Source organism: Emydura macquarii, unplaced genomic scaffold (genome assembly GCF_026122565.2).
Source record: "Emydura macquarii macquarii isolate MOO-44397 ecotype Brisbane River unplaced genomic scaffold, CSIRO-AGI_Emac_v2 contig_1253, whole genome shotgun sequence".
Lineage (NCBI taxonomy): Eukaryota > Metazoa > Chordata > Testudines > Chelidae > Emydura > Emydura macquarii.
The window spans coordinates 92,573,396-92,586,938 of NW_027131390.1; the positions used below are offsets into that span (position 1 = coordinate 92,573,396).

At 34.6% G+C, this 13,543-nt stretch overlaps 1 protein-coding gene across 1 annotated transcript in view; it reads left to right on the forward strand.

The window, feature by feature from the left end:
• The window catches only part of LRP1B (LDL receptor related protein 1B), a 1,171,881-nt gene extending 1,162,222 nt beyond the window's left edge, over positions 1-9,659 (forward strand). Inside the window, 4 exon segments of the mRNA XM_067549510.1 lie at positions 2,066-2,156; positions 4,877-5,021; positions 6,130-6,228; positions 9,168-9,659. Coding sequence (XP_067405611.1) covers positions 2,066-2,156; positions 4,877-5,021; positions 6,130-6,228; positions 9,168-9,308 — 476 coding nt within the window. The 3' untranslated portion in view covers positions 9,309-9,659.
• The last annotated feature ends 3,884 nt before the right edge of the window (positions 9,660-13,543 follow it).

The window sequence follows — 13,543 nt, forward strand, 5'->3', positions numbered from 1 at the left end:
TGATAGTTCAGTATGTGAGCATATGAAGTAATGTGCTGCACATTACATATTTTTAATGGTGAGGAGTTTGGGTTTATTTCAGATTTTTGATTGACAGGCAGTTCTACATAAAACAGTTTGGATTGCCCTCAAACTTATGGCACATTTTATATGATCAATTCTTTAAACCCAGCATGAATTTGCCTTAGAAAAAGCGTTATCAAATGACAAATGCTTGGTGAAATTCACTCCTGTGGAGCGACTCAGCACAAGACTTATGACCACTGAAATCACGCTTAAACCGTCAAAATAGGGTTTAAGTGGTTCATAGGCTTTGCATTTGCTCTCCCTGAACAAGGATGTAATTTACATAATGTGATAATCATCCCAAAAGTGAGAATTGTTCTTTTAAATAAAATTAACACATATGCAGAGTAAGTAGAAGAAAACAACATTGCCACAGTATCGGCACCCGAGGGTTTGTCTACATGCACATTTAGTTTGCAGCAGGTGGGAGTGTGAATCTACCCCAGACTGGCCTGCCACACATTAACTATCCATGTAGACCCTGCTGCTGTGTACAAACAGTTTGTTAGCTCATTTTAATCTGCTCCCGTTTCAAAGTGGGATAGATCAGAGCACTCTAACAAACTGTTAATGCACATCAGCTCAGCAGGGTCCACATGAACAGTTAATGCGTGATGGGTACTGCAGGGTAGATTCACACCCCATCTTGCCACAAACTAAATGTTCCCATAGACAAACCCTAAAACTAAAGAAATGAGCTGTGGTATTTTCAGTATGTGTTTTCAGTTCACCCAGTTTGACATTTCAATTCCAACCAATCCAGCTGGAGCAGTAGAACAAAATATCCACTACTTAAATGAGTAGCTAGCTGAATGCAACTCAGTCTAGGCAAGACAAATAATGCTGATGGGCTGGGGGAAGCAGCCAGAAGAATTAGTAGAACTTATATCAGCATCTCTTACTGAGGGAATGCAAATACCATTTTGTAAAACAGTTGTTCAACTCTGGTGTGGTGTTAGATCCCGCATTGTTCCTGGATGCCAAGGCAGCAACTTTAGATACATGTCTTTTTTGTTGTTTGTGCCTGGCAAGATGACTATGACCTTTTCTCTGCGAAACCTTGCCACAATTAGCCATGCCTTTATTTCCTCAAGATTAGTTTGCTGTAATGTCCTTGTTTTAAAGAAGCTGAAGTTAGTGCAGAATGCCTCAGTTGTCTTTTTAAGTGGAGCAGAACATTGGAAATACATTAAATTAATGCTCTGTGATCTACCCTGGCTTTCAATAATCTTCCAGGTAGAGCTCAAGGGCATATTGGACAGTTCTTTGTTTATGTTGTGATTTTTAAGGTCTGGGATAGCCACCCAGAGCTCTGAATGCCTTTAGCTGTATTTTACAAATATAAATTAAATAAAATATATTGCCAGTAATATTTTAATTTTTCACAAGGGATGTGTTGAAATTTTAAAGAACAGTTGTGATCTTTACAATGGGGTTCCATAAAGTATAACAATAGGCTTGAAGGGGTACTTTCATTACAACAGTATCTGAAATCCAAAAGTATTTATAACGCATTTTTCTTTGTTTGCTAAATAGCTATGTTAGAAGTGTGAAACAAATAGGATGACACCTCTGACTGACCTTATACCTGAGAATAGTCTCATTGACTTCAGTGGAACTTCAGTTTGCAACAAGATTTGGCTGATAATACAATTCTCTCTCATATTCTTTTTGTAACACTATCTGGTATAAGGTTCTGTGGCTTATTTTTCTGCTACTTCCAGCACTATTGCAGTTATCAACATAACAAAATTCTTGCCTATCAAGGACAGAGTTGGGAAAGGTATTGTGAACAAAAATATTCAGAATATATGTAACAACACCTATATTGCCTTTTTCATTGTCAATATTTAACCCTCCAATAAATAAATCTTGATATTATTTGAACAGAAATCACTGTCCTCTTAGTAGAAGGGTAACTTTTAATAATTTTTAGCTGGTCTGGAAATTGTTAGACTTACACTAGTGTATTCAATGTCATGTCTTTTATTTGCTGCAGGAAGCATTGCAATCATTGTTCCTCTTGTTCTCTTGGTGACTTTGATCACTACTCTGGTAATTGGTCTACTTCTTTGTAAAAGAAAACGAAGGTAAGTAATTTCATAATACTGTGGTTAAATCATGTGTGGCCTAAAAAAGAAAAAATAGAAATGGGGAGAAATACTTATAAATATTTTAATGTCTAGAAGCTGTTTCACAAACATCAGATACTCACTTCATATAAAAATGTGCTAGGTGCCGTATGGACATACAGGAATTTACAGTTCCTGCCCCAAAGGCCTTACAGACTCTGAGCCCAATCCTGTAATATACTGGATGTCAGACTAGATAATCTGGCCTTCTGGCCTTAAATTCTATGAGCCTATGAGTGAACAAGGTTACTCGTATGTGTAAATGTTTGGAGGACGGGGCCCTAAAGAACTTTCTTCTAAATGTAGCTCACTCTAATTTACTTACATTTGATTAATATTGTGTAATTTATTTATGTATTAGTAATTAGTATTTATGTAATAAGCATAAGCAACTTAAAAAACGTAACAAAATGTGGTAATACACTGGATATTTAAAGATTCACAAACTCATCTTTACACCAGGTAGCATTAATGGCTATAGATTTTTTTCCCCCCCAAACCTAAAATAAAATTCTTCTTGAGTATTTTCAAATGTAAATCCTAGGGACTAGATGCAATACAGAAACTGATATGTAGATGAAAAGTTAAGAATCAAACATAAATAAAATTGCCCTTTACAATAAACTGTGTGTTTTTGCAAAGGTTACTTCTTCATTGTTTACATTGATTCACATCTAGTTTGTACCTCATATCAAAAAGTTTTCAGCTTTAGATGTTTTTGTATATCTGGACAATACCAGACTTTTTCCTTGTCAACCAAATTTATGTAGCAGATAGTCCTGACAGAGAGCTATAAAGAGAGTAAGTATTTACATGTCATATTTTCTAAGTTGGGTAACAAAAATACCTGTGTGTGAAACAGAAACCAATCTATCTAATGTAAAACTCCATATTTCCTCACCTATCTTGTTTCACTCATATTATTCTTAACACTAAAAACATGAATGTGCTATGAGAGATAAAAATTAAAGTATTATACACATTAATCAGTGGAGAACAAGTAAACCTGTATCTATTTGTTTATGTAATGCATATGAAGATGTACCTGTTGATACCTTACAGCTTTCTCTTAATGGACTGATTTGAACCCTTTTTCTTTCAATTTTTAGTTTGTGGGTTTAAAATCTTATTAGTACCCACAGGAAGGTAATAAAATTCTAAAACAAGTTGTTCTTTTTAACATCATATATTATATACCTGTTTTAAAGGATCAAGTATTTAGTAAGATGGTGCAAATAAGGTAGTTAAACTGATAGGCCCACTCTTATGCCCACATTTTCAAACATGGCCATTGATTTTAGTTTCTCATATTGAGACATCTTGGGCCTATTTTTCAGAAGTGTTGACCTGCCCCAATTCCACGTGAAGTCAGTAAGTGGTTCAGCATCTTTGAAAATCAGACCCATGATGTATCAAACTCGACACCAAAAAGTTGAAGGGCCCAAAATCAATGGCCGCTTTTGAAAATTTGGGCCTCTGCCTATAACTTCTGTCATCTATGTCATGATGAGCTGAGGTACAGTGAGAAGCATGAAAGTAACAATTCTAAAATGTAGAATAGAAATTAATTGAAATGCATAGCTAGCTAATGATTTGTATGGAACCAATCACTGTAAGTGTTTCGACCCCAGAGTCTAAATGGTGATAGAGAAGGTTTGGCTAAAATAAATATCTAAAACCTCTTCTTAATTTATTTTTTTTATTTGAAAATGTTTGATTAACTTTTGTTCTCTGTTGAAAGAAGACCTAGAAGTCTTAAGAGACATTATTGGTACAATATGATACATATTTTAAGTACCTTCCTGGAAGTGTTTTTTTCTGTGCCACTATGTTTCTGGGAAATAGAGAAATGCTCTCATACATCAGCTTGGATTTAAGACAAAGAAGTGTTTTCTTAATTTAGAAAAAATAACCAGCACCAAAGTTCCATCGCCATTGTTCTGTCACAATTCAGTAGAGCCTCCTGTCTAAAGATGAAATTCCTAAACCAAGGCTTTCAAACCCTGGAGCTAAAAATCACTTACTTATTTCATTACCAGTGAAAAGCTCTGTATTCCCCCATGGGAAAACCTCAGCTCTGGTCTCAATTTAAAGGTCCACATATAATCCAGTTTGAAAGTTAAACCTGCCCTCTGTCACTTTGCACCTATGTTTGGGAATACTTGGGCTAAGGTTTTCATAACTACCGGTAGGGACTCCAGCCAGTTAAGTTTTTACAGACAGATAACTCCATAATACACCACAATGAAGCCATAGCTCAGTTGTTCCCAAGTTAAGCCCACATGACTTGAGATAGCTGCCCCCAAATAAGTAAGCAGATGACCCTGCTAATTGTATCGGGAAAGATAGAAACTTATTACTTCTATTGTGTTCCTCAGAGAGACAAAAGCAGTGGTAACCCTGCACTGGGGGACTCTGCCCCCTTTTGACTGCTGAAAAAATCTTGTAATGAATTTGTGAAGTTTTCCCTGGGAACTAGGGTGAATTTGGGCATGCTGAGGGGGAACATCAGGGCCATAACCAATTTCCTGGTAATCCCTGAGGATAAGGCCCCTTTACTTTGGGTTTCCTTAGGTACTCAGGATTGGGCCATAAAGCTGTTAAATAATATTTTGGTATGTATCATCTTTGGAGTGACATTAAAATACTAGCCCCCTTTGTCTGTTTTTGTATTTTAGGACAAAAACTATCCGAAGACAACCAATGATAAATGGAGGAATCAATGTAGAAATTGGTAATCCATCATACAATATGTATGAGGTGGGCCATGATCACAATGAAGGGGGACTTTTAGATCCAGATTTTACAGTAAATCCAGAAAAGGTAATTTTTCTTTGCAATAGCAAAATCCTGTTTATTTTATGTGTTTTAAAGAATATCTTTAAATCTAATTAGTGTGATTTTTTCTCTCAAATGAAGACTTATTTAATATTGGCATGCATTTGGATTTGTCTCTTCATTCTGTATTATGAACATGAAGTCAAGTAAAGTTTATTTAGTGAAAACATCATAGATATTGTGCAATGACTGTATTGCACCACAGTTTTTGTTGATAGATTTTCCTTTGAGGTGGTCTTCTCTTTTCTAGATGTTCAACTAAAACTGAATTGTGAACTGAGAGGGGCTATATCACAGACCCTCTTGGCTAACTTAAAGTACAAGATCATTATGAAAATCTTTTTAACCTAAATTCCAAATACATCGTGGATCTACCAAATGGTATGCTGTTATGTATTTACTAGCTCTTATACTTTGCAAATATCAAGACATTGCATTTGTAAATATGAGCCTAATTTGTTGAAAATTATGGTTACTTCAAACAATATAAGCCATTCAGAGGCCTGATAGGCTAAATTTACTACATCAAAAAAGAATACTGTCATTTTACTTTCAGTTATGTCATTCCTAGGAACATTGCTCTTCAGTGGTAGAACTTCTGAGTGATGTGACACTGGATGGACAGGGTAATGGTGCAATAACATTTTTAGAGCTATCAGTAATCAGAGGCATTCTATGTGACAACTATCATTCTGTGGCATATTTGACAAAGCAATAACTGGCTTACTGTTAGCTCCACAAATGTCACCACACTGTCACCCAGTCAATGTGCAGCATACCACAGGGAAGCTGAATATAAAGTATATCACTGGATCCTAAGTAAGTTGAATAACTGTATCATAACTGATTGTTAAGCCTAATTGTAATATTTGAGAGAAAATGCTGAGTTTTGGTCTCATGCTGAATAAAGAATCATCCACACTAAACCAAGTTTGTAGTTAAATTTTTAAAGGCAGTTTTTGTTGTGGAAGACGACTCTAAATTAATGGTGTTGTTTTTAATCAGTGCACTGCTTATCAAACAATATGTCAAACTGCAAATGGAAAATTCACTCTTATTAGCATAGAAACTAAAATAATCTGTTTATATGCAGGCCAGGTATATAGGGGGAGGGTCCACTGCATTCAAGCTTCCCCACACAGCACCGCCAATCTACATAAACTCTGATTTGAAAGGACCACTAACTGCAGGGGTGAGAAATGATAATTCACTTTCCATGCTCATTCCATCATGGCCCCTTTCTGAGCAAAGTTTGCATATTATGTTAGAATAGTAGTGTTTTTGTTCATGTTTTTTAATTAGCAAGAAACAATTTACAAACAGTAATAAAATTTCTATTTACTACTACAGTTGCCTCTATGTATATAATATTTCATCTTTAATTGTCATGATAACGTGATATAAACTGTAAAATTGCAAATGTAAGTTTTAAAAAAAATACAGCAATAAGAAAATTATACCTTTTGTAAAGCTGTATAAAAATGAAACCAACCAAATAAACATACCAAGTAGTGTTGAGCATTTAGTACAACTTATCACAATGAGATAAGATTCAAAAGTAAATGAAATTCTGTCCCACTATTTTAAGGGGAATTTGATATGCATTAAGATGAACCATTTCTGTAAATCTTTGCAATTTCTTAGTGGATTGTTTAGATTTCAGTCAATTTGTATTACAAATGACAACTAGGTTAAAAATATTTTGCTTTATTTCAATAAACCAGAGTTTGTGTATAATATAGCATAATATCTGTAAAAGATTATTGAAAAGTTTAAAACAATTAAAAGAGAGGGACATGAATATGCTTTATTCACCTTCATATCAAACAATGTATATGTTCATCCTTGTCTCATTTGCAATATTGTATGATTGTATGATGTGTTTTTGATGTCACTGAAATTTTATTTATTTCATAAGCTTTAAAAAAACTATACTGACCAGGATCGGCAGTATGCCTACTGGATAGGAGACATAGGGTATAATTCCAGCGCTGACATTGACTCAAATGACTTTACTCAAGTCACTCAAACTGCTTTAATTTTCTGTGCCTCACTTTCCCCCATTGTACAATAATAATATCTACCTCATTCACTTATCAAAGTACATTATAAACAAGGGATTATCCCTTAATATCTCCAGAAGACACAATATAAAGGCTGAACATGTTTCTTATTTTAATTGTGGTACTGGTAATGAAATGAAAAGTCCTGTCAATTTAAATAAAACTACATTTCTGTGTCATCTGGAATTCCAGTAGTCATTACCAGAGAAGTGAAAATCCGTAGTCACTGGGGTTGCACAGGTATAACTGAAGATAGAATTTGCCCCTAGAAATTACTACAGCAGCTAATAATATATTTATGTTCCATTAATATAGAAGTACAAGTTTTTTGGGGTTTCAGTGTGACTTACCTTTTTCTGTGTGACAAGGAGTGTAGCACATCAGACAATCAGATAATTATTTGTAATGGCTGGATATGCAGCTCTTGACTAATCTAAGTTGCTATGATTGCTGCAGTGAGTCAAGCCATGGGAAAGCTTCAAATCCTGGCTTTTTATTTGATTAGGAGATTGACTAAAAAGGAAACAGAGAAATGAATATTCTAAAGCTTTGAACTTTCTTGTTAGGCAAGAGGGCAGTGGAGCAAGCTAAGTGATACCACTGTAGGTGCTCCAGACAACAGGAAACGTGATCTGTGAGGAATTAGGCACCCTTCCCAGTGATAGCAATGGCCTGTGTTGAGATAATTGAGCCATAATGGGTCATGGAAGCGGATGTTCACTCCCACATCCTATACACTTTCATATCTTTAGAGGTAGTTCAACATTTTTCTCATGTATGTTTGTATTACTGTAGCAGCTAGGAGCCCAGGTCATGGACTAGGATCTCGTAGTGCTAGGTTCTGTGCAAACATAGAACAGAAAGATGGTCTTTGCCTCAGGGAGCTTACAATCTAAGTAATAGACAGAAGACAGATACAGAAGACTGGGGGAGTACAAGGAAACAACGAGACAATATTAGTAATAGGCAGTGGTAACAGCACACAAGCAGCCTAACCATTATCAAGTTTTTAATAGGCATCGCAGCAAAGGAGGACTTTAAGAAGGGATTTGAAGATGGATAATGAGTAGGCTTGGCAGAATTTGATTTAAAAAAAATAATTTCAGCAGATAATATGGATAGCGTTATCCATTTAAGTATTCACAATTGCCCAAAATTATGGGTTTTAAGCATTTTTCCAATTTTTATCAATTTACATTTTCACAATTGTGGGAAAATATCAGGTGGCTGCAGACAACAATTAGTTAATGACGATAGAAACTGAGATACAAAAAGTTAAAGGTTTATAACCATTACAACACAAATTGTCAACATCACATATTAAAATATACAAAGTAAATATCCTTAAATCAAACTCAATGCGTTCTCAAGCAGCATTTTTCCTAATTTGCCCATCTGTAATTTTCAGTTATTTATGGAAATATTTTTTCATCTGTTTGTGTATGTATGGTGACCAGCGATTACCAACATTTACTAATAAAAATCTTACTCTCCCAAGCCTAATAATGAGGTAACTTTGCAGATATTTACAGGGAGTGCCTCCCGTGCAGGAAGGATAAGCTTGGGAGAAAGCATAAAGGTGCTTGTTTGAAAACATAACAAGTATACTTAAGTGCTTTGCAAAATAGGGATGGACTTAAGCACATGTTTAAGTCCTTTTGACTTGGGCTTTGGTTCAGTCCCTAAACTAGCAAAATTATTGATCTTGAGAAGATACTTCTATATTTATAAATACTATGATAACAGTTGTGATCTCTTATTAAGTTACAAAATAATTAGCAAATTTGATCAAATTGTATTGTATATTTGGGCCATGGTCAGCTAATGTGGTCAGCTATTGGTCAGATGCTGAGGTCTTAGATCAGGCTGTATACGAAGCCTGTTGGTTACAGATTCCTACAGATCATAACTCCCTGATAAGATTTGCAGAAACCCAGGTAAACATTAAACATGTTCAGTTTTACTTTTATGTATGTATGTCCTTCCTTTGTTTTAATAATACTATTTTCATTTTTAAAAAATAGTTGTTAATCTAAATGACATATTGCATATTAATCTTTTTCCACAGCCAACAAATTACTCCAATCCAGTGTACGCAAAGTTATACATGGATGGACAAAATTGTCGAAACTCATTAGCAAGTGCTGATGAAAGAAAAGAACTCCTTCCAAAGAAAATAGATATTGGGATAAGGGAGACTGTGGCATAATTCTCTGTTACCTTTTATACTTTGTATAAATGTATAAAATATAAGGATTACTTTTCTATGTACCCAACAGTATTATAATTGTTTTGGCATCAGCATTACCTCTGTTTTTTTGTTTGGTTGATTGTTTTCTGGATTTTTCTTTTGCTGATGACTTTTGACTGACCATTTGTAAGGTATTTTTATGAAAAAGAAACTGCACTACAGTACAATTTACAACAATGCTGCTGATACACCTTTGGATTTGTTCAAATTAAAAAGAACATTTGTTTGTAGTGTGAATATGAGCAATCTATTTTGTATGAACTTTTTTGGTTCTACTTAATCAATGAAGATGATATCTGCACCTTTTGATTATATAATCTGAAAGCTGTAGTACAGTGTGTAATTTTGTTTGTTTTAAATGGTGAAAGAATGATTGAATGGTCTACTCTCTTCTTTGTGCCCATTAGAATTTCACTTCAGATCCTAATAAAAGTAGATAACTTTTCTTCACGAATCCAACATAACTTGCTTTTAAAATTAGCTTTAGGTTGCCAAGAAGTAAACAAGACTACAGAATCAAAACATCTAATGATCTGCATGAATACAAATGATTGTTTCATAAATTCAGTGATTGTACATGATATTCTAAACATATATACCATGTAAACAACCTTGTATTTAGTAAAACCTTATAGAACATAGTAGAAATCCATCTTGAAAATTAAAAGACCTTACTTGCTGTTGGACAAGGCCTATGAACGCCAGCAGTCCTGTACTAGTACAGTAGCCACCCTAGAGCACAAGAGGGCATTGCCTACACATGTATTATATGTTTATTCACTCAATCACATGCAGTATTTGTGGATGATCAATCCCCTATCACACACCAAGCAGTAGAACAAAAATAAAATGTAAGCACACATATTGATAACAGTATTCTGATTTACCCAGTAAGAAAACAAAAATCATCCTTGCTCAGAGATATTAAAGAATCCAAAACACAGCAGTTTATTTTAATGATAATAGTCTACGATACCGCTGATCTGTATTATATATTACTGAAACGTATTTCAGGCCTATTGTGAATTCATTTTAATACTTATGGGTTAAATATCAAAACCCCATTATCAAAAGTGGAGAGTATCAATGTAATTGTTTCCAGTACACTCTCTGGTACTAGTTTATTTTATGTAGTTGTGAAGAATTAAAAAAAAATTCCACTTGACTTTTTGAATTTTGACAGGAATAAGGAGTACAATTTCTTTAAGTTGTAAAATGAATTGAAATATTTTATACATAACTGTAAAGGCACAAAATACTTATTTACACACATACTGTGGAGGGCTTTTTGTTCCTCTGCTAGACATGATTGACTTTTACCTGTCATAATATATTAACCTAACAGATTAAATATGTTTGTGGTTGCTCTTTATTCCCTTTGTACAAGTATTACAAAAATAACTGCTGTTTTATAAAGGATTTTTGTTGTACTATGTGCATGCATACTACCTATTTCTAAACTTTGCCATATTGAGGCCTTTATAAACTCTTGATTTATGTAATAATAGTGCAGGTTTGCTTGAAAAATGTTATGCATATCATAAACTTTTTCAGGTTCTTGTTTAAGTACATTTTTTAAATTGAACAGTATTTTTCATTTTGGTTATAATAGTCATTTTGCCTATGTTTCTACAATGAAGTGTGAAATACTTTATAAAAAAAATTGTTGACTCTGACTTATTTAAATGAAGTTCTACATATTTGATTAACTGTGTTGGGTAATTTTTAAAGTTAGGACATACAATTATACAGGCAACAGAAAAACCAAAAGGAAGGGAAATTAAAGGGAAGTAGGAAAATATGTTATACAGGAAGTAAAATGGCTAAATTCAGTTTAAAAAAAATCCAGACCATTTCTGCTCCTTACAAAACCTCTTTCTTAAAGGTTTTGCAATGGTGCATAAGTGTTAATAACTGAAAAGGTATGTGACCAGATTTTTTACTTCACTGAACATTTTAAATACTACTTTTATAAAATCACTGAGTAAATAAGTATATTCAGGTAACATTTAAGATATGTAAATATCATCCTCTGAATATGTCAGTAACCAGCTTAGTTCTCCTCCTGTTGAAGTCATTGGGACCAGGATTTGACCCTATACTTTTGCATCAATGCTTCTGCTGTGAAATATGACCTGCTGTTTCCATATATGTGATTGCTCGTCTTAATGAACGGTCAATCCTGGATATTTTACGAGCAGACACAACCAAATTTCTATTGATGGGTGTCTTGAAAGTTTAAACATCTCTCTAATGTGGATCTAATTCAACTTAGCTGATATTGTACTTGATGTTTCCACATATAATGAGAGAGATTGTGAACTCATTTACACCGCTATTAAAATAATGACTTTAATAACTTTGTGAGGGATTGCTGCTCACTCAGTTGATTTCAGTTGTTATTCCAGATTTATACTGTTGTAATGCAGATCAAAATCTGGCCATATGCCTGGAAGAAAGACTTTTAACCAGATCTTCAGGTGCACCAGTTCAGCTAAGAGCAGAGTGGCAAAGGTGGATGTAGACTGCCTTTTCATCCTCTTGAATTTGGGGCTAGCTGCATCTTAGAACAAGCTCAGGAATGCTCCAAATTGTATCCAACTGGAACAAATCCCAATGGACTTGTCCACCATGGATCACCAGAGTGCAGTGGCACCCCAATCATGCCTATAGCTAAACCTTCAGCGTCACCTTGGGATTCCCTTTACAGAAGCAAAATCCCTATGTTTTCCAGCTGCCAAAGCAGATCAGGGGTATAGGTATGGCAGGTGAAGGGCTGAGAATCTTGCTCAGTGTATATATTAATCCACTAATCCACACTAAAATCATTTGGTCTATATATTTATTGGGGCAGGAAATAAATTCTAGCATTGGCTGTTACCAAAACTTTAAACAAAAATGTATTCTTAAAACCTCCACATTCATTTTGCTAAGCTCATGGCTGTTGTAAGGATCTGCAAAATTTACACAAGTGGTGGGAGATGGAATCAAGTTTTATACATATTCAAGAAAAATATATAAATATTTTGTACTATATGTATAGTATGCAATTTTTCAATGTCTGTTTTCCACACAGTTTTTTTTTTAGAGAGTGCATCATATACTTATCTTTCTGACATATTTCAAGTGTTGTCAAAACAAAAAGGTTTCTTGTCTAATAATTAAATCTAGTATTTAAAATATTTCCATCTAAAATATCACAAGGTTCTTCAGGCTATAGTTGAAGGTTTTGCCTTTTCTTTACTGAAGCTATGAATGAAGTTACATATTGTTAGCAGGTAAATTACTCTTAAAATGTTTAAGATTTTCTAGTTTGCAGGCATATAAAGTATACTGAAAATACATGAAACAGCAGGTACTAATAGTTCTCAGGGAACTAAAAATCTGAACCAGGGGTGGAAAGATCTTGCCAAAATGCTCAGGGTCCAACTGACCACCGTATTTGGCGTCAGAAAGGAATTGGCAGAGTCCCTAAGAGCTTTTTGTATTCCTCTGCAGCATGAGACATGGATCACTTAGGTTTAAACTAATGTAAGTGGTGGATTTTCTGTAACTTGAAGTCTTTAAATCATGATTTGAGGTGTTCAGCAACTCAGACACAGGTTATGAGTCTATTACAGGGTGGGCAAAGTTCTGTGGCCTGCAATGTACAGGAGGTCAGACTTTATGGTCCCATCTGACATTAAAGTCTGTGAGTCTAAACTCCACAACAGTTGGCTAGATCTAATCCTGAAAATTGGTGCCCATATAATCATTGTTACTCTTATATGACTGTTTGGCAACCTGTGTGAAATCTCAGTTGATCACACCACAACCATCAGTATTTGTGATCCTTGTTGGCAATCTCAGGAGACAGGCCAAAGACATGAATAGTTAGATATTTTAAGGCATCGATTCAGCAAAGTATGTGCTTAAGTGATTTGCTGAATTGGGATGCTTTACTCACAGTGTTTAAAGTTAAGCACATGGACAAATTTTTGCATGTTTTAGGATCAGGGCCTAATTGACTCTCTTACCTATACAGGTGATGATCTGTAGGCTTCCAGCATATCAGTGAGGAACTATAAGGAAGCATGTAGTGTCTCTGTTACGTGATAAATAGAGGACTTCATTCTGTACAGCCACCAGGATAAGGATTTACATGAGCAATAAATTCATACACACACACAAATTAAATATAAATTAAAAGTCAT